The following is a 27,268-nucleotide window of genomic DNA, read 5'->3' as shown; positions in this document are numbered from 1 at the left end:
GGCCATCTTGCCGGCTGCAGTCAGTCTGTCCCTGTGAGTGACCCCATTTAAGAGCCGACCTGGGGCTGACAGGCATATGATGAAGGGTCATGCAGGATCATCATTGACAGCTGGAGACGCCATCACTGCCATGGGCAGCAGAGCACTGGGAACATCAGGCAGTGGACTGTGCTTCCCACCCTGAGGCTGCAAGGCACTAGCCTGGCAATGGAAGGATTACAAAGCCTCTCAATTTAAAGAGACAAGGCGCGGGGCGGGTGGGGGGGGGGGGGGCGGGCAGGGGGGGGCGCGTGTGGGCAGCACAATTTATAAATAGACATTTCCCCGGGCTGCCTGATGGTGAAGGGGTTGTTTAGTAAATCTTTCTCCTTTTAAGGATCCATTTTCTGAGACCATTTGAAAACACCAGCTTCTTTTTTTGTCTTTGGGGAGATGCTAGGTTTCACCAAGTCAGCTGAGTTTGACAATATTCCTCTCTGCCAGATTTAGGGACAGGCCTTGGCTATTTTGAATCACCTCTCCATGGAGCACAGAGATGATGATGATGATGATGATGATGTGTCTTTTGCCAAGTGGATGAGCAGCTTCTGGGGTCACAGCTGGATAGAGGAGGACGAGAGAGGACTCCGGGCCCGCCGAGGATCACAGGACACCGGTTACAGGAAAGCTTCCCTGCCCTGCCCAGTGAGTGATCCCATGGAACAGGGGAGGGCTGGGCTAGGGGAGGGGGATTTCTCATAGATAATTTTTGAAGAGTCCCGCAGTATAAAGTTTTCTTTGGTTGAAAATCAGTACTCCCAAATCTTCTTTATGTCCACAAAAATGCCTTTTATCAATTTGTCTTATCCTCCAAGGGACCTGATTTTCTTCTACTAGGTAGTGATTTCTTTATTATTATTATTTTTTAAATTATTTTTTATTGGTTTTTTCTTTTTCCTTTTTAAATTTCCTTTTTATTTATTTTTCTTTTTTCTTCTTGATTTTTTTTTTTATATAATGATTTCTTCATTTTTAGTACTAAGGTATCTTTAACTTCTATGCAGAGTTCCTGATAAGCCTGAGATAATCCTACTGAGTGACAATATGATTCAGGTCAAAGGGAAGAAACCTGATGCTATAGTTAGTCTGTGTAGCATCGGTGTGGACCGATGTGTGATTTCCAATAGTCTTTTTAAAATAGTGAAAATAACTTCACTATTTGGCGAATTCTAAGGACCTGGGGATTCCACATAATAAATCACTCCCTTTGCTCAGCCAGTGTGGCTCAGTTGGCTGGAGTGTTGCCCCATATTCCAAAGGGACACAGGTTCAATTCCTGATCAGGGCACATACCCAAGTTGTGGGTTCAGTCCCTGGTCGGGGTGCCTACGGAAGGCAGCTGCTGATGGATGTGTCTCTCATTGATGTTTCTCTCTCTCTCTCTCTCTCTCTCTCTCTCTCTCTCTCTCTCTCCCCTCCACCCCCCCTTTCCCTTCCTCTCTGAAATGAATAAAAGTATATTTTTAAATAAATAATAACCCCCTTTGATAAATTTGATACACTTTTTTTCTGGTTCTCATTTGGTTTCCTGCTGGGAGAGGGAACCAACATTCTCCCATCCTCAGCACTACTTTCCTGCGTCTGGGCAGACCACCCAGTGTCTAGGGAGTAAGATGTGAGCTGGAAAGCCCTCAGAGGGGAATGGATGGGCCTGAGGAGGTTCGGACTGGGCAGCAGGTACCGGCAGGGTTCTCTCCGCTCACCTGGGAGCAGGGGTTAGAAGACTCCACAGTGGACATGTCTGCCCTCTGCCTCACAGCCACACAGCGATGCTACAGCTTTTGTTTTTTACGAGTCACTTAGAATTCTAGGTACCAGAGCATCCCTCCCCACCCCCTGTTTCTGCCAACCCCAGAACCAAGTAATTTAGGGGGTCATGTTATTTTATTTTATGTTTAGCTCCTGAGTTCTCAGGTGCAACCTTTTTTGTTCCCAGTGATCAGCAAGGTGGGGAATGAGACCCCTTTGAGACACAAATGTTTAAAAATAGGTCTCTTACTAAATGTATGCTCCTGGACAAAGGGCAAGTTTCAACACCTCTGTGAGTTCAGGTTCCTGACGTGAAAAAGAAGAGATTGGGCTGGATGATCTCTGAGGACACTTCTTGCTCTGACTTTCCCTGACTCTGTTGTAAAACAGAACACCTACTTATCACACTCCTATTTTAATCTCTTATGTTCCACATCAAGTGAGGCATTCACAATGTGTGAGCCAGGACATGATTAGTTTCCAGTTTCCAGATAATGTGAACCAGGAAGAAACAAAGAGGAAAAAATGTGATTTACTATTTATCACAACAGCCCTTTGGAGCCACAGAAAATATGAAAACAAAGGAAGATACATGACATAAAATATGATTTCTTAAATAAGTTTTACTATCTATTAGACTTTAAAAACTGAGATAAATCCTTTATTTAGAGAATTGACTTTTAGGTTGCAATGTATATTTTGTTTGTTTTTAAAATATATTTTTATTGCTTTCAGAGAGGAAGGGAAAGAGAGAGAGAGAGAGAGAGAGAGAGAGAGAGAGAGAAACAGCAATGATGAGAATCATTGATTGGCTGCCTCCTGCATGCCCCCTACTGGGGATAAAGCCCACAACCCGGGCATGTGCACTGACTGGGAATGGAACTGTGATCTCCTGGTTCATAGGTCATCGCTCAATTACTAAGCCGCACCAGCCGGGCTAGGTTGCAATGTTTTTCCGTGAGTTTTAGGTGCTGGGTTCACTGGTCTAGGGCTTTAACATCAAATGGACTTTCTCAGTGCTTTAACATCTCAGTGCTTCTTCTGTGCTCCGGGGGGCAGCATATGTGCTGCCCACATTATGTCAATTGAGGGGACAGGGGATACAAAGTAAGCCTCTACCTACCTGCAGCCAAGGTTTTTAAAATTTGCTTTAAAAGAACACATCCTCCTCCCCCCATGTTATCGTCTGTCTTCATCTCGCCAATGGGGTGGTTCCCGTGTAGCTACTCTCCACAGGGAGGGCTGGGGCAGGACCCCCTGCAAGCACTGCTCACACACCTGCGAGGTAATTGGGTTTAGGTGAGGTCAGGAGGGCAGGGCCCGGCCAGACGCGATGGTGCCCTTACAGGAAGAGGCACCAGTGAGCTTGTTCTTTCTCTCCCTCCATGTGCATACACCGAGGAAAGGCGAGCACACGGAGAGAACGAAGCCATCTTTGGGCCGGCAGAGGGCTGAGCTGGCCGTCACTTTGACCTTGGCCTTCTCAGCCCTCCAGACTCTGAAAAATAAATCTGCTGTCCAAGCCCCCCAACCTATGGTATTTTGTTATGGCAGCTTGAGTTGACTAAGAGATGTTCTCACCAAGAATGGTCATCACTGGACAGTGGAGACCCAGTGGAGGAAAACATTACTATACAAGATTGAATTTAATGGCATCTGGGGGTATGATCTCAGTGGCATGGGTTTAGATGAGCTTAGTTTGGCTGCTTCAGTTTCTGAATGCGGGAGACAAGTCCTTGAAAGGAGGAGCAACCTCGGGGAAGGTTCCAAGTGTCTGAGGCATGGAGCATCATAAGTGCCAGGAGGCTTTCTTTAGTTCTCCCTTATGTCCCTAGTTATGACTAGTGATAGGGTCTTCATGGCAGTTTCACCTGCCACGGCATGATTTAGTGCCACTGTATGACAGAGCAGGATTCATTTATTCCCACAATAAAAAAAAAAAGCATTTAAATGCATTGTTAAAAAAATATAAATAAGTAAATGCATAGTTTAGAATATCCTTTAGTTTCCCTAAAGGATGTCCAGTGGATGATATTGCATCTCTTTATTATTTCTACAAGAACTACCTACCACTTTATCAACTGAAAACTGGAATTTTTTTTCCCTGATGCTGTTTCTGTTTGTCGACTAATTTACATCCATCTCGACTCTGATGATATCATTAGACACTGTTATATATTACTAGTGACCCGGTGCACAGATTCATGCACATTGACAGGAAATTAATTAGAAGGTGACTGGCGGGGCTGGACTGGGTGAGAGGGGCCGGGCATACCCTGGAGCCAACCTCCCACGGTCCCTCCCCAACTGGCCGTACCTGGGTGGGGCGTGGCTCGAAGGGCATCTGCGGAGTGAGCAGGGTCCCTCTGGCAGGTGGGGTCCTTGGCCTGGCCTGCAGGGATCAGGCCAAAACCAGCTCTCTGACATCCCCTGAGGGGTCCTGGAATGCGAGAGGGCACTCTGCAAAGTTGCTGTCATACAGGGTGTGGAACACAAACGCAAGTGTGCAGTAAACCAGATTCGGGGCCGACAGTGCCCCGGCAACAACATAACCCACAGCTGAAGGTGGAATCGCGTGTCCTCATGAGGAATTGGGCTCCCTCCTCTCTGGTTCTGGGGTGCATCACCCTAGAACTGCCCCTGCCAAGTCACTGCAGCTTGGCAGCTCCTGTGTTGAATGTCTGCCCCCTGGTGGTCAATGTGTGTCATAGCTACCAGTCGGATGGACACTTAGCATATTAACCTTTTATATATATAGACTAGAGGCCCAGTGCACAAAATTCGTGCATGGTGGAGGGGGGGGTCCCTCATCCTGGCCTGCACCCTCTCCAATCTGGGACCCCTTGGGGGATGTCCAACTTGCAATCTGGGACCGCTGGCTCCTAACTGCTCACCTACCTGCCTGCCTGATCACCCCTAACCACCTCTGCCTGCCTGCCTGCCTGATCACCCCTAACCACCTCTGCCTGCCTGCCTGATCACCCCTAACTGCTCCCCTACCAGCCTGATCACCCCTAACTGCTCCCCTGCTGGCCTGATTGCCCCTAACCGCCTCTGCCTCACCCTGTACCCAGGACTCAGGAGTTCCTCCTCTGGCCGGTCGCAGGCACGTGGGACCTGGGCTTCCCTCCACCTGGCTGGCTGCAGGCACCCAGGACCCGGCCCAGCTTCGCCAGGGCTGGCCGCAGCCGCAGGGGATTGTGGGTGGGCGGCTTCACCTGGGCTGCAGCTGCAGCTGCAGGTGCCTGGGACCGTGGTGCGGGTGGCTTGTCCCTCTCCCGGGCCCCAGCCCCAGCCACTGGCACACGGGACCTCGGGGCAGGCAGCTTGTCATTCTCCCGGGCTGCAGCCTGGGTGGTCCCCATTCCTCTCTCGTGAGCTCATTTGTGTCTGGCTGGTCTCCATTCTTCTCTCCCCAGTGTTGAGTGTCTGAGCAGTTAAGGCGTGACAGGGCGTGATGACATGAGGGCGTGATGACCATTTGCATATTAGCTCTTTATTATATAAGATTCCTCACATAAAATTCTTACACAGTATAATTCCTGAAGACCTACAAAGTATTATTATTACTTTTGCAGTAGAATTCTGCTACGTCTGGTACATTGTTAAAAGTGACATTTTTAGGCAGTTTCACATAGAAATAGAATGAAGTTTTTGCTGCTGTTCAAGATAAAAGTTTAGAATTATTAATCCAAGAAAGAGATGCCTCATGCTTAGGCATGGCACTTGATTTCTCCAGTAGTCACTAGGCACACATGTCTTAGGCAAATCACTGAGCTGAGCTAAAATTCATTTTCCTCATCTGTAAGTGAGGAAGCATGACTTCCTGGGAGGATTTGTTCCGAGGTTAGCGATCAAGGTCAGAGTCCCCAGAGTGCCTGGTACACACTGCACTAAGACTCCACACCCAGCACCTCATCTTTCTGCTCACTGTTTCTCACCTCGCTGTCAGTGGGTGGCCAGGAGCTTGTGTGTACTCAGAGGACAGGAGGGGTACAACTCAAGGGTGACTGCAGTGAACAGCAGGATAAAGAACATCACGTTGTTAAGCTCTGAAGTGAAGATCTTACATAATCAACATCTTTAAAATCAGAACTTGGGGTCAGAGAGTACACAGGGCTTTTTTTTTTTTTTTTTTTTTTTTTTTTTTTTTTTTTAACAGCACCGGTTTCCTGGGCCCACCGTGAAAACAGCTAGGCTGTTAGAACCTCTTCTGTAATGAGAGTCAGCGCACTGGATAGTTACTGCTCTGAGAGTCAGTGTCTGCCGCAGGCTCTGCCGCTGGGGCCCCTGGGAGCTCAGCCGGTGAGGCCAGACCCCACCCCAAGTGACAAAGCCTCCTTCCATGACTGTGCAGGAGACAAGTACACACTTGGTAAAAATAAGTGATGTGGGGGCATTGATTCATGTCTTTGTCAGGGAAATTACATCACAAAGGTGTATAAAATTGCAAAAGTAGAACTTGCATAGTAAGTAACATTTTTAAAAGTGGGAGTTTCTCCCTGTAACCGATTAGAGTGCTCTTTTATACTTGTTTCTCACAAAGTCCCACACCAAAAACAACAAACTGGAAATTCCACCGGATATAAGAAGATATTGTGATTGAAACTCTTGCCATTCTTTTTTAAAAAATATATGTTGTTGTTTTTGTTGATTTTAAGGAGAGAGGAGGGGAGAGGGAGAGATAGAAACATCAATGATGAGAGAGAATCATGGATTGGCTGCCTCCTGCACACCCCTTATTGGGGATCCAGCCCGCAACCCGGGCATATGCCCTAACCAGGTGGGAACTGAACCAGTGACCTCCTGGTTCATGGGTTGATGCTCAACCATTGAGCCACACTGGCTGGGCATAACTCTTGCTAATCTTTTCAGACCTTTCAGTGGAAGAAGATATCAATATTTCACTCCCAGCCTCACATTTTAAAATTTTGTTTGAAAATGTTATTGTGGTGCCTGGCCGGTGTGGCTGTTAGTTGAGCGTCGTCCCATGCACCAAGAGGTCACTGGCTCGATTCCCGGTCAGAGCACATGCCCAGGTTGTGGGTTCCATCTCCAGTAGGGGGTGTGCAGGAGGCAGCCAATTGACGTGTCTCTTTCTCTCTCCCTCTCTTCCTCTCTCTCTCTAAAAAAATCAATAAAAACCTATTTTAAAAGTTATAAAAAATGTAATTGTGGTAAGAACAGTTAACCTGGGATCTATACCCTCAGCAGATTTTCATTTTTTGCAGTTTTTAAAGTATATAACCCATTGTTGTTATCTAGAGGCACAATACTTTAAAGCAGATCTCTGGAACTCATTCATCTTGCATAACTGAAATTTTATATCCACTGATTAGCAACGTTCCATTTCCCCTCCTTTATCCCCTGGCAACCATCAACCTACTTTTTGTTTCTATGAGTTTGACTATTTATGTGTTTTGGTTGTTTGTTTGTTTTTTGCGTTTGACTGTGTTAGATACCTCATGTAAGTGGCATCATGCAGTATTTGTGCTTCCCTGTCTATCTCAAAATTTTAAAATATCATTTTTTTTCTTGATAATGTAAATTCACTCATTGTAGAAAACTTGAAAAATACTAAAAAGAAGGAGAAAACAAACACAATGCCACATCACCGAGAAAAACCTTTGGTCACAGTTCGGTATGTTTTACGATTGCCCATCCTAAGCTAGCACCTTACTTCAAGCCCCTCCACACCTCCCCATTCCAGTCTCCCTCCCCTCAGGCCCCCATGCCCTCCAGCCCCAGCAGGCTTCTCTTCCTTCCACCCCACAGCTCCTCCTGTGACAGGGCCTGGGCACCCGTGGTGCTAGTCCTCAGGCAGAAAATGTTCCTGTTCTCTAATTAACCCTGTTTGTCCTTCAGATTGTAGCTTAGTCATCACACCTACACGGAAGTTTCCTGCTAATCTTCCCAGCCTCACCCACCCAAGTACACACAGTTTCACCCTGTTATATCCTCTCATTGCACCTTGAACCTTTAGGTTTTGCCTTGTTTTTGGTTAATCCTCACCCGAGGATATTTTTCCATTGCTGTTTAGAGAGAATGAAATGGAGGGGGAAAGACAGAAGAAATCTAGATGTGAAAGAGACACATGGATTGGTTGCCTCCTGCATGCATCCCGACCAGGGCTGGGGATCTAGCCTGCAACTGAGGTACATCCCCTTGACGGGAATCAAACCCGGGACCCTTCAGTCCGCAGGTCAAAGCTCTATCCATTGAGCCAAATCGGCTAGGGCCACCTTGAACCTTTGTAACATTAGCCAAAGGAGTAAGCATGTGGCCTATTTGTTTTGTGTTTTTTCTCTGAGGCAGACATGAGCTCCAAGATGGGCACACTGCCTGTTTTGCTCCCCAACTTATTCACAGCACCAAGAACCATAAGTGGACTTGTACGTACATATTCCCCTCATATATCTTGGCAGCTTTACAAATCTTTAACCATATTTCTGATCATCGTTTGACAGTAAGTTTCTAGACATGTGTATTTGTCTTCTAGGGCTGCAAAATGCTCCAGTCTGGGTGGCTTGAATAATAGAAATTTATTTCCTCACAGATGTGGAGGTGGGAAGCCCAAGATCAAGGAGTCGGCAGACGTTTCTTCTGGGGCTCCCTCCTTGTCTTACAGACAGCCACCTTCTCACTGTGTCCTCACATGGTTTTTCCTGTGTGAACACATCCTTGGTGGTCTCTGCGTGTCCAAATTTCCTCTTCTATTAGGACACCAGTCAGACTGGACTAGGGCCCACCCTAGTGGCCTTATTTTAACCTAATCCTTAAAGGTTCTAGCTCGGTAGTTCTCAACCTTCCTAATGCCGAAACCCTTTAATACAGTTCCTCATGTTGTGGTGACCCCCAATTTCATTGTTACAAATTGAACATAGTTAAAGCACAGTGATTAATCACAAAAAAATATGTAATTATATATGTGTTTTCCGATGGTCTTAGGCGACCCCTGTGAAAGGGTCGTTCGACCCCCAAAGGGGTCTTGACCCACAGGTTGAGAACTGCTCTTCTAGCTCCAAATGAAGTCACATTCTGAGTATCTCACATAGAGCTTCAGTATGTGAATTGGAGGGGAGGGACACAACTCAGCCCATAACAACACTCAACAGATGGGTCCAAGGAGCAGGATATTTTAACCTCCCAACATATTTTGCCAATGGCTTACTGGGAAGGTGTGTCCATTTATAGTCCTACCAGCCAGGAATCACAGGCCTATCTCTCTCCACTCTTGCTGCTTCTTGGTATCACTAAGAAACATTTTTATTTTTATTTTTGCTAACCTGAAAGGCAACATTGTACATTATTTCATTTAAATAATCTTTGGTAACAAATAAGCATAAACAATTTTTACCATTTGGCATTTTTTTTCATTCTTTATATATCTATTAATCCAGTAGATATTTAATAAACTCATCCTGTGAATAAGGCAAGGTGCTGCATAGGACTAGGATTTCAGCAGAGAATGAAACATAGCCCTTGATGTCATGGAGATACAAATTAATGGAGAAGAGAGACATATTACAAAATTACCCAAATTACTGATTATATGATGAGAGGTATGAGCGCCCAGGAGAACATCTAACAGGGACCTGAACCAATCAGGGTGGCAGGAAAGGCTTTCTGGGGGTATGCAGTTTAGTGGTGACTGAAGGATGATTAGCTATTAGCGAGGCAAAGGTGGTGGGTGAGGTCACAGGAAGAAAGAGCAAAGGGAAGCTAAGGGTACAGTGGTAGATGGCAAGGGACAGAGTGTTTCCAGAAGGGCAAATGGGTCGAATGCTACTGAATTAATCAGAACCAAAATGTGCACAGAACTTGGCAACATTGAGACCAACATCGTAACCAAAATTAGTTGTGGATGCAAAAGTTTGAATGGAGTGGATTGGGTAGTGAGGGAAATTGGGAGAGCAAGTGTCATAATTCTTCTAAGAAGCTTGATTTCTCTGAAATATTCTTCTGTGGTCATTTCCCAATGTGATTTGAACACTTATGTCATTGTATTACATGATTTCTATGTTTTTCTGTATGTATGTAAGATATACTATGTATTGTCAGGATATTATTAAACATTAGTAACATGTAGCACATGATTTTTGTTTTTTGTCTACTATTTAAGTTGTATTTTATGTATATTAGCTTTTTTTGCATAGTTAAATTAATTTTTTTCATTCTGATTTATTCCATTGCTCTTCTGCTTAGAAATTCCTTTTTTGGTGCTTGCTTCGGCAGCACATATACTAAAATTGGAACGATACAGAGAAAGTTAGGATGGCCCCTGCACAAGGATGACACGCAAATTCGTGAAGCATTCCATATTTTTCAAAAAACAAAAAAAGAAATTCCTTCTTTGTACAGAAATCACATATACATTTTTGTATTATTTCTTAAACATGTATGGTTTCATTAAAATTTGTTATGATTTTGGAATTTACTTATACATATCAACTCAAGGCTTTGAATGCTTCATGATATTGCCCTAATGGTGGAGGAGCAAGATAGTTAGTCTTGGGATGTTCTACGTAATGTTTTAACCAATTGATTCTAGTGCTTTATTGTAGAAGAAAGGTCCCACTGATGAAAAAGATAAAATTTCAGTTCAACCTGAGGTTTGTTTAGTTAGTAATTTATGGCTGTTCTGTCTCTGAGCTAATTTCATGCAGTCTCTTTATGTTGTAAACATTTTTATTCTATATTTCCAGTTTCCTGTGCTTCCCAGAGTCACATCATATGACAGCCATCCTAGAAGGCATTCTCATGAGGACCAGGGATTTCGATGTCGTAACCACATGAGGGAGTACAGAAAACACTCAGAGGATGGGCCCTTCAAGGACCCATTGGAATCAAACAGAAGATCCCATTCCAAAACTCGGGCATTTTCAGAGTCCTTTGAACAACAACTGTGCTTTAGAACCAAACGCTCTCTGTCTTTGGTATGTAACAGAGTTATTGAATATTTAAGCCACTTTAGAAAAGGAAACCCAAAGGGTTCTTCCTCCCCATACTCGTGGAGAACAAATCTAGCTTTTTCATTTACAGCTTGTTGATGAGATCTTTGAAAAATGACACTCAGTTTTACTGTACAGAGCCCAGATGTACATAATTTTTAATTATTTTTATTGAAGGCTTCTGGTGTAGGAAGAATTCCTGGAGGACCAATAGTGGAATGTTTTTGTTATGGAGGTCCTCTAGTTCTTTGAGACTGCTTTCACCACCCTTATTATAAACTAGAGGCCCGGTGCACGAATTTGTGCATGGGTGGGGTCCAGCCGATCGGAGTGGGGGAGGGGTGATCAGGGGTAGGTCCAGCCGGGGGGAGGGGCTGTGGGCAGTTGGCTGACCGGCCCCGTCCCCTTGTCAAACTCCCGGTCTAACTCCTGGTAAAGGGGGATAATTTGCATATTAGCCTTTTATTATATAGGATAATTGTGACTCATTCTCCTTGCACTTCTCCTGTGCAGTATTTAATCCAGTAGCAAGTAGTCTGTGATGCCACGTTCCCTTGAACTTTTAAAAAGCATGTGGAGGGAACTCTCTGGTCACTATTTACTAGTAGTAAGTTTCCAGGAGTAGGGGTGGTCCAAGTGCTCATAGTGGCCTTGGGAGGGTCTCAGTAAAGTACAAGGAAGACAGGCTGAAAATGGGGGAATAATAGAAGCTCCACTGGTGATGCTGAGCTTGCTTCATAGAGTAATAAGGTAGAGATCAATTAATTTTGGGGTACAGTTACTTTGGGGAAACTTGCTCACTGAGTGGTCTTGAACAAAATACTTCTTTTTTTGTGGTCCTTCGCTGTTTGTTTTATTTTGAAAAACAGGAATGATGATATATTCTGCCATATAGTAGACAGAGCAAATAAGCGAACCTAGGTGTATTACCGCCTGGTTCTTCAGCTACGCTCTGTGCACAGCAAGGACACTCCGGTGCTGCCTACCTCATTGCCCATCTGAGCACAATGCTTTCTGCCCAGCAGTAATGGCTGCTGGGACTGTACTGTGTGCCTTTGCCTCACTTTTGTCAGAGTAATCCTGTGCATCTATGTTCCTCCTTCAGTAAGCTGCTCTCTTCACCTGATCATAGAGGAATACAGAAGGAAGAATAGTAAACAGCTGTCACTTATCAAGAGCTCCTGTTTTATCCTTTCTTTATACTGCTTTAAAAAAATATGGTTTCAGACTTAGAGCAATGTTACAAGAATAGTACAAAGAATACACTCTTCATCTATATTCCCTCCAGATATTAACACTTATCATATTTACTATACTCTCTTTCTCCTTCCCATCCCCAAACGAGAGCACTAGAACATTCTTTTATATAAACACAGTACAATAATGAAACTCAGGAAATTACCACCAATGCAATACTTTTGTATCTAATCTATTGACCTTATCCCTATTTTGCCTCTTGTCCTGATAATATTCTTTGTAGGGAGATTGCAGATCATGTGTTGAAAGCAATTCATTCTCTTTAATCTGTTTTATTCTGCAGCAGTTCCTCAGTCTTCACCTGTCTTGTGTAACACTGTCAGCTGAAGAGTACAGGGCAGTTACTTTTTAGAATGACGTTCAAATTGGGTTTATCTGATATTTCCTCATAGTTAGATTAAGATTATGATCTTTTGGCAAGAAGTGAAGGAATTCCTGTTTTAAAACTACACGTTAAAGTTACTGATTATATTCATTTAGGAAATTTAACTGCCTTAAATCCTTTCTGGAATAAGGTAGGGTATAAGTATATTTTGAAAAATATTTTAATCTAAACACTTCTCTGTTGATTCTAATGGCCTTGAATTATTTTTCACATAATCTTATAAAAGTGAAACCATTTGCTAATATTATAAGCCCTAAAAGTGTGTAAATGTTTTTTTTATTGAAATATTTATCACATTATTCCTAAAATATAACATGTTGTTCCATTCATTTCCCAAGTTCTTCCTTTTTTTTTTTTTTTTTTAAAAAAATGTATTTTAACTTATTTCAGAAAGGAAGGGAGAGGGAGTGAGAGAGAAACATCAATGATGAGGGAGAATCATTGATTGGCTGCCTCCTGCATGCCCCCTACTGGGGATCTAACCTGCAACCTGGGCATGTGCCCTGACCAAGAATTGAACCGTGACCTCCTGGTTTGTAGATCGATGCTGAACCACTGAGCCATGCCGGCTGGGCCCAAGTTCTACCTTTTGAATGCCAAGATAACCAAGGCAGCATTTTCAACTGTTTTTTTTTTTTTTTTTTAACTCAAGAATTCTTTTCATAGTATCTATATATATAAAAGCCTAAGCCAGTGGTAGGCAAACTGGCCCCTTGAGTGTGGCTCTTCCACAAAGTACCACGTGCGGGTGCGCGAAACTTCGTGACCCATGCCACGGGGCCAAAGAGCTGCATGTGGCTCACGAGCCGCGGTTTGCCGACCACTGGCCTAAGCAATTGGCTGGCCAGCCCACTAGTCGACTGGCCGACCAGCTGGCCAGTAGCTATGACCCGCACTAACCACCAGGGGGTAGACGCTCAAAGCAGGAGCTACTGAGCTGCGGTCACTTGGCAGTGGCGGTTCTCAGGTGACACACCTGGAACCAGAGAGGAGGGAGCTGGATTCTGGGGTGTGTCACCCAAGAACTGCCCTCTCACAATCCAGGACCCCTCAGGGGATGTCAGAGAACCAGTCTCGGCCTGATCCCTGCAGGCCAGGCCAAGGGACCCCACCGGTGTACCAATTGGGCCTCTAGTGTACTATAATAGCTAGAAACCTGCTAGGAATTTACAAAATTATTTCAATTTTCATGTGATAAAAATATTTATAGTAAATAATTTTAAATTTAATATTTTCTCTTATGTCAGCTTTAACGAGTATATTATAAAATTTATCTTAATACAAAATTAAAAATTCAGAACATATACAGATATTTTAAAACTTTTTTCTATTTCACAACTGATACATCTTTCCAAAGCTAACTACATTAAAAAGTGTGATTTGTCAGTGAATTTAAAAATGACATTTATTTTCTTTTGTTTGGGCTCCAGGTGCATACTAAGATGTAGATTTAAATTCTGTATCCTTTAGCATCAAAAAGACCCAGAAATTGCTTTTGTAGCTGATTATGACCAACAACAAATGACTTTTCAATATTATCGTGATATTGAAAAACTCAATTGGCTTATATTGATGATTTTCACATTTTGTTTCTAAGTGAGATAAGAAAAATATCTCAGGTCATTACTTTTGAGCATTTCTCAGTCTTTATTCTCAATAAAGGAAAAGCCAAAGTGGAAATAATCATCACCATATTTTCTTTTTTATACTGTTCTTTAAGTATTAGAGACATTCATGGCTGCTAAATATAAATTTTGATCAGATGGATGTGTCTAAACACAACTGCTGCACCTAATGAAAATAATCTGGAGGCACATTTATGGAGCTATTTCAATTTTTAAGTTCCTCTTAGTTTGTATCTCAGCTTCATCATTTGTTTGGCTTTCTGTCTTCTGTGACGGATGGACCCGCATGGATAGAAATGAAACGACCTAGGTACATTCCACAAACAATTTACACTGCAGAGTAACTGACACCCCCGCAGGGCTGAGTCCTGACCTTGCTCATCTCACCGCCACTCGCCACTGCATCAATTCATTTGACAGGCATTTAGGGGTTCCCGGGCGTTTCTAGATCAGATGGAGGAGGGGAGAACAATGATTTCATTTCTTTTACTTTAAAAGAGAAAAGTGTAAACAGATATCATCATCACCACTCTTTGAAAGGCCTTCCCTGACCATGGAAATGAAAGAAGCACCCCCCGCCCCCAATAGTTCCCTATCATTTCATCCTGTTCATAGTTATCATTGCACTCGTCACTATTGGTTATTCTCTTGTTTCTTTTTAGACTTATTGTCTGTGTCCCTCCACCTAGATATAAAATGTAGGAAGTTGTGTCCTGTAGTTGGTGCCGTATCTCCCGATCCCAGTGAATATGGGCCCCTGGGTAACCTGCTGGGGACTGTTGATGATTTGGGTGTTTTTTTGACACTTCAGTCTTCACAAAGTCCTCAGATTAAACCTAGTGCAAACCCTACTATTAATATAATTTAAGAGAGTGGACACAGGGAGGTTAGAATCATTGCACGTGTGAGTCACTTACCACATCCCTTTTCAGTTTTGTGCTGTGAAATCACCTCCCTCCATGTGTCAGCGGCAGAGTCAGTCATGTGCCGGCTGAGTGTCCTCCATAGACCATCACAGGCCCCCTATTCCTTTTATTTATGACTAAAACGCTTAGCACCACCCTTAGGCTTATGCTAATTTATTACAAGAAACCGAGGTGTGGAAGTCTGCTCAATGGTCAGGCCTTGCTTCATTTCTGATAATTAAGAGACATGCGGAATGTTGTCAGCCGCTGGCACTTTCATGCTTTTCCGACCTTCTCTTCCAGGGACATGAGAGCAGGAAGGAAAGAAATGAAAGAGAAAGTCTGCGGATGGAGACGAGGTCCTGGGAGAAAGCGAAGGAAAGAAAGAGCTCTGGGAAGGAAGAGCATGGGGAGGCACACATGGGTCCTCTCTCGGAGAAAGGACCCAAGTAGGACTTTGTTTCCACTTTAGGACGACAGATGCTGCTGCGTTTTTTGAGTTCTGTATCCTACGCTGGGGGTGGTAGCTGTAAAAAACTGTCTGCGATGCTGAGTGATGGGAGTGGGCGCTGGTTCCACTGCTCCCCAAGAAGACTGTGTCATTCTCTAGCTCTGGCATTTGAGTTGAGAGTTTGATCTGCTTTGTTGTCCTTTTATGGAATCCTATATAATAAAAGGCTAATATGCAAATTGTCCCCTCACCCAGGAGTTCTACTGGGAATTTGACCAGGGGGTAGGGTGGCCCCTCCCCCCAACTGGCCCTGCCCCCTATTGGCCCCCTTCACCCCTATCTGGGTGGGGCCAGCTGCCAATGTCCCTTTCCCCCAGCTGGCTGGCCTGATTGGTCCTGATCGGGGCGAGCTGGCCAGACCCTACCTGTACATGAATTTGTGCACCAGGCCTCTAGTAAGAAGGATGAAAGATATTTTAATAGAATAAAGTAATTCTTGAAAACGTAAAGAAAGATATTTAAAGAGCCATCTATACTTCTTCACCAGTCCTTCTTCACATCAATATCACAAATAATCTTAAACGTCATTGGTGTGACTCTGCCGGAAGCCGGTCCATCCTTGCTGCTTGACACAGTCGCTGCAGGAAAGAAACATCTGCACAGCATATGTTTCAAGGGACCTGGCATATATAGCATACTGTTCTTAATATGTTTGCTCCCTTTAGCGCCATGTGTTTTAACCAAGGTCACCTCTCCGAGAAAGGTTGTTTCCCCAGGTGGGGATCTTTCCCTGAGGTTAGGGATGGGATACAACCCCTTAATTAAGTGCCAGGCGGGTAGTTAAGCTACATAATATTTACTCCCTGGAATGGAGATAAGAAACGCCCTAACCTTTGTAATAGAAATTGACAGGATTAAAATCGGCTGGTATAAATACGGATGTAACAAGACAATAAACATCAGATCCTCATCAGATCCTCATCAGTTCCTAACCAGAACTCCGACCAGAACTTTGGCTGGAGATCCTGGCTAGAGGTCCTGACTAGGCTGCTGATCAACTGAAGGCTGTCTTCGTGTCATTCCTTCTTCGCTGACTCCGTCCACACCTTTGGGGACCCCTGGACCCACTGGGGTTGGACTCCACCAACAGCATGGGACTCTTAATCCCAGGGTCGTGGGTTTGGGCCCCACGTTGGGCGCCAGTTGCTGGGGGCGTCCCTCAGCCTGACCTGCACCCTCTCCAATCTGGGAGCCCTCAGGGGATGTCCTACTGATGGCTTAGGCCTGCTTCCCATGGTTCTCTGCTCTCTGTGGACCTGCCTGCTTGACAGCACCACAGGCCATGTTGTCTGCTCTCTGTGGGGGCCTGCTTGCCCTTGCCGCCGGGGCCAGGGGCAAGCAGGGCCCTGGTGTCTGCTCTCTGTGGGGGCCCTGCAGGGGACTGCTTGCCTCTCACTGCCATGGCCAGGGACAAGCAGGGCCCTGCTGTCTGCTCCCCTGCAGTCGGCTGTCTGCTCACTCACTGCCTGGGATGTTCCCGCCCCACCCCCGGCCGCTTGTGTGCACGCCGGCTCAGAGCACCCGGGTCCCAGGGATGTTTCTGCCCTGCCTCCAGCTGCTTGGCGCCTGCACATGTAGGCCCGGAGTGGCCCGGGGTCATTCAGGGACCCCGGGCCGCTCCGGGCCTACGTGCAGGCCTACAGGCTCAGCGCGGCCTGGGTCCCAAGGACACCCGTCCCCGGGACCCAGGCTGTTTGGTGCGGGTGCACACACAAGCGGCCTCCCCACCCCCGGCTGCTCGGTGCCTGCATGTGCAAATTAACCTGCCATCTTTGTCGGATTAATTTGCATACTCACTCCTGATTGGTGGGTGTCACAGAGGGATGGTCAATTTGCATCTTTCTCTTTTATTAGTGTAGATGTCTAATGGCCAGTATTTAATTAGGACTGGTAGTTAACATGCCAAGTACGTACTAGGCTGAGGTCATATATTTCTTTTTTTATTGATTTCAGAGAGGAAGGAAGAAGGAGAGAGAGAGACAGAAACACCTATAATGAGAGAGAATCATTGATCAGCTGCTTCCTGCATGCCCCACAGCATGAATCCAGCCCACAACCTGGGCATGTGCCCTGACCAGGAATTGAACTGTGACCTCCTGGTTCATAGGTCAACCCTCAACCACTGAACCACTAGGCTGAAGTCTTTAATGCATTACCTAGAGCAGTGGTCGGCAAACTGCAGCTCGCGAGCCACATGCGACTCTTTGGCCCCTTGAGTGTGGCTCTTCCACAAAATACCAACTTTTGCGCATGGGCCACGAAGTTTCAATCGCACTGTACGTGCGCCCGCACGTGGTATTTTGTGGAAGAGCCACACTCAAGGGTCCGAAGAGCTGTATGTGGCTCACGAGCCACGGTTTGCCGACCACGAACCTAGAGCAATCCTCACCACTCTAAGGTGGGACCTATTCTTCTCTTCACTTGCTGGCTGAGGAAACTGATGTTTAGGAAACTTTAGGCCCTCACAGGTGTGGTGGCCAAATTAGGAACAGAGTCCACTTCATTCTGACTTGGGCTCCTAACTCTAGGCAGGGCCTCCATTTCCCCTTAGCAGTGGGTCCTGATGCAGTACTTGAGAACTGAGCAGGAGTGGGAGGAGGTTACCATTTTGATTACATGAGTGGAGACTTATTCTCTGAGGTCTGTTGTGTGCTCTTGGTTGTACCTTTATGCAGTCATATTCTTTACCATTTGTTTATTAATTATTTTTATCCTACATAATAAAAGCCTAATATGCTAAGTGTCCCACTGTTTAAGCGTTCGACCAGTCGCTATGACACGCACTGACCACCAGCGGGCAGACACTCCGACCAATAAGTTAGCTTGCTTTTGGTGTCCGGCCTATCAGGACTGGGCGAGACGGGCCGGACACACCCTGGAGCCCTCCTGCGGTCCCTTCCTGGCCCCGATCTATCCAGACTGGATCCGGGCGAGACCAGCCAGACATGCCCTGGAGCCAACCTCCCTGGGTCCCTCCCTGGCTGGCCAATCTCCCGAGGTCCCTCCCTGGCCTCTAAAATATTTTTTCTAATTAATTTCCTTTCAATGTGCATGAATCCGTGCACTGGGCCTCTAGTTTAAACATAATTGAAATATAACACTATATTAGTTTCAGGTGTATAAACATTTGTAAAAATTGTGAAATGATTACCACAATAAGGCTAACATCCATCACCACACATAGTTACAATTTTTTTTCTTATGATGTGAAGTTTTACAATCTACTCTCTTAGCAACATTCAGATATACTGAGAGTATTGTTAACTACAGTCACTATACTGTCTATTACATCCCATGAGTTATTTATTTTTTTTTTTAAATATATTTTATTGATTTTTCACAGAGAGGAAGGGAGAGAGACAGAGAGTCAGAAACATCGATGAGAGAGAAACATCGACCAGCTGCCTCCTACACATCTCCTACTGGGGATGTGCCCGCAACCCAGGTACATGCCCTTGACCGGAATCGAACCCGGGACCCTTGAGTCCGCAGGCCGACACTCTATCCACTGAGCCAAACCGGTTTCGGCTCCCATGAGTTATTTAAAAAGTATGGAACACCTCACGTATTTCTGTCGTTTTTGCTCAGCATTCAGGCTTTTCTGTGTTATTCCAGTTTTAGTATACGTGCTGCTGAAGTGAGCATGTGTTTTACTTATTTTTTCAGCTTTGTTAAGGTATAATGGAAAAATAAAATTGTATGTATTTAAATCGTACAACACAATGATTTGACATATGTACACTTCATGAAATGATTGTGCAACCAGGTTCAATTAGCATATTGAGGCCATATTCTATCACTATTTTTTTTTCCCTAAAGGAAAAGATTCTAGCATTCTCTAATACTCTTCTGATGTAGTCTTCGTCTCTGTCTTGAATCTTCAAATGCCCAAGGGCAGCTACTCTCCATGTTGTAAAGAAGAGTATCTCTTGCCAGAACCGGTTTGGCTCAGTGGATAGAGCGTTGGCCTGCGGACTCAAGGGTCCCGGGTTCGACTCCTGTCCAGGGCATGTACCTTGGTTGCGAGCACGTCCCCAGTGGGGAGTGTGCAGGAGGCAGCTGATCAATGTTTCTGGCTCTCTGTCCCTCTCCCTTCCTCTCTGTAAAAAATCAATAAAATATATATATTTTTTTTTTTAAAAAAGAAGAGTATCTCCCCAAACTACTTATAACTAATACTATAATTGATTGATTAGGTAAGACACAAACTAACATTGACATAAACAATAAAAAGAAGGAAAAGGAGAAGGAAAGAAGAGGAAAACAGTGAAAGAAAAGTAAAATAGTGATGATCTTTGACTTGAATTATTTCAATTTTCATACTGCTTACACCTGCATCCATTTTGTAGCCTTTATACACAGTTTTACACTTTTCACACACGTAAAAGATAACTGCAAGCTTTACTCGGTGACGTTAGCCTGTTATTTGCCGCCCCTGCGGGGGAGGGTGGGGCCAAGGGCAGCACTCTGCTGTAGTTGTGGGAAAGCCTAGGTTTCCTTCAGGGCTTTTCTGTCTTGCCAACCAAGTTTCTGGGGATGGTGTGCCCACTGGCTCTGGCCCCGATAGAAAGGGCTGGGAGAGGTGGCCCATCCATGGGAATAGGAGCCAACTGGATGGGGTTTCCTCCACCCAGTGTCTGGCTGGCTGGGACAGTCGCCACCTCCTACCCCAGCCAAGACGCCTGTGGAGGTCTTTCCGCTCCCTGGATGCAAGAATGGCAGGACCTGGAAACATCATGATTAGGGTTTTTATAATATATTTTATCAAACTGGGAGGAAGTCTATTTTCACCATATTTTCAGGGCCATAGTACATGGAGGAGGGGGGACTCTCTGAAAATGAAGCTGCCAGCTCATTACCTTCTCTTTTATATTTTTTAAAAACATATTTTTATTGATTTCAGAGAGGAAGGGAGAAGGAGATAGAAACATCAATGATGAGAGAGAATCACCTTCTTTATAGCACGAAACAGCACTTCTAATAAGATTGTATTTGTAGATAATCTTTTCCCCTTAAAATGGAAATGTTTAACTTATCAAATCAATATCTGACACACTTTCAAATAATGTAGAAGCATATAAAGTAGAAAGCAGCAGTCCTCTGGAAAAGCCCAGTGTCAGAATTATAAACTTAATCTAGTTCAGTTATGGTCAGGGCACTCTGGTTTCTCTTCTCTAGGGGGCAGAGTTGAGCTGACATTTGGATAGGTAATGCTGGATACAGAGAAGACTGGCCAATGACAAAATCATTACTCTTACTTTCAACCAGAAAGGAGAGAGATGCAGCATTTCTTATCCAAACTCTGAGGTTAGAGTAAATGTACTGGATGTTGGGTAATTCTTATGCTTTATTAATGTATTTAAAAGTAGACACAAAGCTTATTTCATCTAGCATAATACTCTCCAGGTCCCTCCCTGCTGTCTCAAAGGGTAAGTAAGAGATCCCTCATTTTTACAGTTGCATAGTGTTCCATTATGTTTATACCACAGCTTTTCTTATCCACTCATCTATTGATGGGCACTTGGCTGTTTCCAGATCTTAGCTATTGTAAATAGTGCTGCTATGAACATAAGGGTGCATATATTCTTTCTGATGGATGTTTTGGGATTTTTAAAATATATTCCTAGAAGTGAGATCACTGGGTCAAGTGGAAGTTCCATTTTCCATTTTTTGAGGAAACTCAATGCTGTTTTCCATAGTGGCTGCACCAGTCTGCATTCCCACCAGCAGTGCGTGAGGATTCCCTTTTCTCCACATCCTCGCCAGAAGGCCTGGAGGGAGAGTATGGGGTGGAGGGAGTCAATGGAGGGAAAAAAAGGGGACATCTGTAATATTTTCAGCAATAAAGGTAAATTTTAAAAAAAAGTAAACACAAAGGACAATGACTAATTGGTTATTTCTGTTACCGGAAAGGGGACCTGGCCTTGAGTGGGTCTGCCTAGGGCCGGCCAGTAGTGTGTGGGTTCTTGACTTTGTGTAGGAAAGATTTCACAAAAAGAGTCCAGGTGATTTTGAGAGTAAGTTTATTAAAGCTCGGGACAGTGAAACAAGAAGGTGCCTAGGTTAGGAAAAGCAGCTGGAGAGAGACCGGGCAGGGAAACGAGCTGAGACTCGGGTGCTTTGGCTCACTCAGACATCAGAGAAAAGGGGGCAGGGGGGCAGGTTCAGGGGCTGAGCCCAGGATGAGCTGCTGCTACCCATCGCTCCCTGGTTGCAAGCCTCATGGGGGTCCTTAGAGTTGAAGAGATACATGCCTGTCGGGGAGGGAGAGGGGAAAGGAAGAGGCCCACGTGCTTCTGGGAGGGAGAGCTCACACTAGGACTTCAGGTTTTTAAAGGCTGGGAGTTTAGGGAAGGATCTCAATAGAATATGAATCAGTTTTATGTGGACGTGCCAAAATGAGGTTTATTCTAACTTCATCTGTCCTTGGGTGTGATTGGCGAATGGCACTAATTGGATTTTTGCTGTCTCCCTGAGTACGGTGATTTAAGCTATTTACTCTCTGGTTGGGGAGAAGTGTAAGCCATTTACTCTTTTTTATTTATTTATTTTTTTTAAATGTTTTTAGCCCTGACTGGTTTGGCTCAGTGGATAGAGTGTCAGCCTGTGGACTGAAAGGTCCCAGGTTTGATTCCAGTCAAGGGCATGTGCCTTGGTTGCGGGCACATCCCCAGTGGGAGGTGTGCAGGAGGCAGCTGATCAATGTTTCTCTCTCATTGATGTTTCTAACTCTCTATCCCTCTCCCTTCCTCTCTGTAAAAAATTAATAAAATATATTTAAAAAATATGTTTTATTGATTTCAGAGAGGAAGGGAGAGAGAGATAGAAACATCAATGATGAGAGAGAATCATCAATGAGCTGCCTCCTACACGCCCCTACTGCGGATCAAGCACGAAACACAGGCATGTGCCCTGACGGGGAATCAACCATGATCTCCTGGTTTACGGCTGGACACTCAATCACTGAGCCACACTGGCTGGGCTAAAACATTTACTTTTTAAGTGTCCTTGGTTTAGGGAAGATAGGATTTTGGGATTCACTAGATGACTGTAAATAGCTTGGCTATTTAATTATCTATCTCAGTTTCCCTATTCTGCTTGTCCTGGCTTACTAGCTTGTCTCAATTTCCACGGGACACAAAAAAAGAAAGAGTGCTTAAAATTGTGTTTAGATGATTTACATTTGCACAATGGGAAATTTTAAACTGGGGGAGGGAGGAATTATACGTTCTGATTTTCTATGTCTTTGGAATTTTTTAGCATTCTATTCTTTAAGAAAATATTTTTATTGATTTTAGAGAGAGAAAGGGAGAGGGAGAAAGATAGAAACATTGACTGGCTGCCTCCTGCACCCCCCTTACTGGGGATCAAGCCTGAAACCCAGGCATGTGCCCTGTCCAAGAATCTAAAGATGACCACTTGGTGCATGGGCAGATGCTCAACCACTGAGCACACACGGGGATGTACATTCTATTCTAACCTTGGATTATATAATTCTGTTTTGGTTAATTCCTGCTGTAGTTTTTAATGGGCTGAGCACAGTTTTTTCCCTTCTGCACATATGGAGATATGAGGAAGAAAACAATACATGGGAATCCCTGTGTACAGTTTGGGGAAATGTAACTTGGTGCCGCCACTATGGGAACAGTATGGGGTTCCTCAAAAAATTAAAAATAGCCTGGCCAGGTGGCTCAGTGGTTGAGCAACAACCTATGAACCAGGAAGGTACTGGTTTGATTCCTGGTCAGGACATATGCCCCGGTTGTGAGCTTGATTCTCCATCAGGGTTGTGCAGGAGGCAGCCAATTGATATTGCTCTCTCATCAATGTTCCTCTCTTTCTCCCTCTCCGTTTCTTTCTCTCTTTAGAATCAATAAAAAACATTAAAAAAAAAAAGCTCATAGATACAGAGAACAGATTGGTGGTTGCCAAAAGGCAGGTATGTGTGTGTGTGTGTGTGTGTGTGTGTGTGTGTGTAGGGTGGGGAAGGAAGAATGGGGGAAAGGGGTCAAAAGGTACAAACTTCCAGTTATAAAATAAATAAGTCCTGGGTATATAGTGTACTGCATGGTGACCATAATTAATAATGCTATACTGCATGTTTGATAGTTGCTAAGGGAATAGGTCTTAAAAGTTCTCATCACAGGAAAAAAGTTTCCTTAAACCATATATGGTGATAGAAGACTTATTGTGATAATCATTTCACAATATGTACAAATATTGAATCGCTATGTTGGACACCTGAAACAAATATAATGTTATTTGTCAAGTATATCTCAATGAAAAAATAAGCAAACAAACCAAAAACAACAGTGAACGGAGAAGCATTTCTATCTTACCCAGCCCTTTTAGTTCCAGCTCATGCGTGCTTGTGTGCCCAGCTGGGCTCTTGAGTGGCTTAAACCAGAGGTAGCCACACCTCTCCTTGGCTCAGAGTCTCTCCCTTGATGACTAGTTGCGAAGATCCAGTTGTTCATTCAACAAAGACATTTGACTGCCTGCACTGTGCTGGGAAACAGCAGTGAGCAACACTTGTTGTCCAGGGACTCACATTCCAGGGAGGAAAGAGATAGCAAACAAAAATTTACACATCACTGGCTCAGAGATAACTTGTTAAAAAAAACACTGTGTCACTGTCTAGCTTGAAGACTTTGGCAGGTTTCCTGTCATTTACAGAATTAAATCAAAACCTTTTAGCACGACATCAAACACCCATCTAACTGGTTTTCAAACTTTAAAGAAGACATTGTTTCACACTCTTCTGACCTCCTCTCTTTGTTCTCCCCCCTCAGGCTTCTGTGCACAACACATCTGTCTTCAGAGCTCATGTTTTCACTGCTATTGTGTAAATTGCCTTCCAGTGCTTTGGTGGAGGGATAAGTACAAACCAATGAAAACTTTATAATAACTATTGTGTCTATTTGTTTAGATTTTCCATTTGGGATGGGCACTGGTTAGCCATTAATTAAGGGGTAGTGATAATATACTGGTCATGAACCATTTTAACATGAGTAAGGAGCCAACCAAGGACTTTCCCAGGAATCTCTTTTCTCATCTCTGAAATACATCTACCACCTGTGATTAGTTCGTGTGTTTAAAGGCTGCTTACTATGTTTTTATAAACAAGTGGCTTTACTTCTCACCCTCAATTTGCAAACATAGTAAGACAATGACAAGTCACCATTTCCGGGAAGTGCAGGAGCAAATAAAAAACACACACAAAACAAAACATGGTAAGGAGGGGGAATGAGAGAGACAGATCACAGGACTTTTAAAGATCATCTGATAAAAAGTACTAGGGATGTGATGTGCACATGATGATGATAGTTACCACTCATGTGTGATATACATAAAAACTATTAAGAGAGCAAATCCTGAGTTCTCCTTACAAGGAAAAAAAAAACACATTTTCTCTCTATTTTTAAAATTTATTTTTATTGTGTCTATCTGAGATGATGGATGTTAACTAAACTTATTGTGTAATCACTTCACAATATATGTAAGTGAAACCTTTGTGCTGTACACCTGAAACCCGTACAATGGTGCATGGCAATTATCTACATATATAAAAGCCTAAGCAACCGTTCGACCAGTAGCTATGATGCTCACTGACCACCGGGGGCAGATGAAGCTGGGGCTGTGAGGAAAGCCTGGGTCTGGGGTGCTGGAGGGAAGCCTGGGTCCCATGTGCCAGAGGGAAGCCAGTACCGGCAGCTGGGGGAAGGAAGGCCTACTCTTGCACAAATTTTGTGCATTGGGCCTCTAGTATATATATAGAATAAACTTGCTTAAGTGGATCTGCCTTTTGATTTATCTAAACTTTTTCCAGCCCACTGAAGCACCCCAACTTCTTTTTCAGGTAATTGTCAGCAACACAGCAGTAAATATCAACACAAAGCACATTATTATTGTAGATCACGCAGGGAGAACAAAGGGTAAAATATTTAACTGCAGCAGTGTTTGACTATATTCTGTGCAGTGAGAAAACCTGAAGTCTTTTTCAAGGCCCACCATTTCTTACTTCTTTTCAGTTGGGTCAAGTTTCTAAACTTTCTAAATCTCTGTTTTCCAGCTAATGAAAAGAAAATAGGATTCCACCGAGTCTCCTATCTACCTACCCCAGGACTTCCGTGAGGATCAAATGAGACGAGGCACGGGAACACATGTCACAGACATTTGGTTATAGTGTGAAATGTTTGCACCGGGCTATAAAGCAAGCCATGTTCCTGGGCTGAAGAAACTCCAATGAGGCTAGTCACTAGGGAGAGGAAGCCAGGCATTGCTACATGATGTCATTACTCGATGCCCACAGCGACTGTTTCTTGCCTGGGCTGGGCTGTGGGCCGCATTTTGCGCCATGGGGTCTTGACAGCGTTCGCTGCAATTGGTGGGGTGTCACTCTGGGTGGTGGCGGGGCCTGTGTCCCACTTGGGAGAAGCCGAGTGTTGCTTTGTTGGCACCAGGTCTGTAGTGCCGTTTCTTTGTAAATGGCCAGTGCACATCATGGCAGCTCCTGCATTGAGCGTCTGCCCCTGGTGGTCAGTGTGTGTCATAGCGACTGATTGGATGGTAGGAGGGATGCTTAGCATATTTTATATATATAGATTGCTTAATCCCTTTACGTCTTTTTTTAAAAAAAATATATTTTATTGATTTTTTACAGAGAGGAAGGGAGAGGGATAGAGAGTTAGAAACATCGATGAGAGAGAAACATCGATCAGCTGCCTCTTGCACACCTCCTACTGGGGATGTGCCCGCAACAAAAGGTACATGCCCTTGACCGGAATCGAACCTGGGACCTTTCAGTCCTCAGGCCGATGCTCTATCCACTGAGCTAAATCGGTCAGGGCCCCTTTATCTCTTTTTTTTTCCCCAGCCCTCCTACCCTTCTTTCCTCTGAGATCTGTCAGTATGTCCCATGCCTCCATGTCTCTGGATCTATTTTGTTTGTCAGTTTATGATGTTCATTAGATTCCACATATAAGTGAGATCATATGGTATTTTTCTTTCTCTGATTGGCTTATTTCACTTAGCATAATACTCTCCAGGTCCATCCATGCAATTGCAAAAAGTAATATTGTCTTCTCTTTTTACAGCCAAGTAGTATTCCATTGTGTATCCACTTTGTTATCCACTATCTACTGATGGGCATTTGGGCTGTTTCCAGATTGTGGCTATTGTAAATAATGCTGCAATGAACATATATATATAGAGGCCCGGTGCACAAATTTGTGCACGGGTGGGGTCCCGAAGGGGATGGAATGGGGCCGGCCCGCTGGGCAGTGGTGGGACACCCTTGCCAGCCCGGGATTGCATCTGTCCTGCTGACGTTCGCCCTGCTTGTTGGGAGCCACCTGGTGGCCACTTTTATATCCTTTCTTCTTTGCAGGGCGTCTAGGGAGGGGAAGCGCCCTAGTTGCCCAAGGCCGACTTCCAGGAGGCCGGCAGTGCTGTCAGGATCTTGCCAGCGGTGCTGGTCCATTGGTGCCTGGTCCATTCTCCAGAGATTGGACCTGCAGGACTACTGAGGGAATGAGTGGCTGCCGCTGGGCTGTTGGGCCACCAGATGGGTTGGTCAGCTGAGCAGCGCTCCCGCTGTGGGAGCACACTGACCACTAGGGGGAAGCTCCTGCATTGAGTGTCTGCCCCCTGGTGGTCAGTGTGTGTCCTAGTGATTGGTTGACTGGTTGTTCGGTCATTCGGTTGCTTAGGCTTTTATATTATATATATTCTTTTGAATTATGTTTCAGGACTCTTAAGATATATTCCCAGAAGTAGAATTGCTGTGTCAAAAGGTAGCTCCATTTTTAATTTTTTTGAGGAAATGCCATACTGTTTTCCACAGT

At 44.5% G+C, this 27,268-nt stretch overlaps 1 protein-coding gene and 1 non-coding gene across 2 annotated transcripts; both read left to right on the top strand.

Moving 5' to 3' along the window:
* The first annotated feature begins 353 nt into the window (after positions 1-353).
* Positions 354-16,330, top strand: LNP1 (leukemia NUP98 fusion partner 1). The gene is made up of 3 exons (XM_070403513.1): positions 354-684; positions 10,494-10,724; positions 15,215-16,330. The coding sequence occupies exons 1-3, from the start codon at positions 523-525 to the stop codon at positions 15,362-15,364; spliced, it is 543 nt and encodes a 180-aa protein (XP_070259614.1). The 5' UTR covers positions 354-522; the 3' UTR covers positions 15,365-16,330.
* On the top strand, positions 10,008-10,114 carry LOC139004505 (U6 spliceosomal RNA). Its single transcript, XR_011470387.1, has one exon. It is a non-coding gene; the product is annotated as a U6 spliceosomal RNA (small nuclear RNA).
* Positions 16,331-27,268: the final 10,938 nt, after the last annotated feature.

This window comes from Myotis yumanensis, unplaced genomic scaffold (genome assembly GCF_028538775.1).
Source record: "Myotis yumanensis isolate MYYU_CA2020_CCGP unplaced genomic scaffold, mMyoYum1.0.hap1 SCAF_2, whole genome shotgun sequence".
Lineage (NCBI taxonomy): Eukaryota > Metazoa > Chordata > Mammalia > Chiroptera > Vespertilionidae > Myotis > Myotis yumanensis.
Note: the sequence above shows the minus strand (reverse complement) of the source record. Positions and strands in the feature narration are given on the sequence as shown.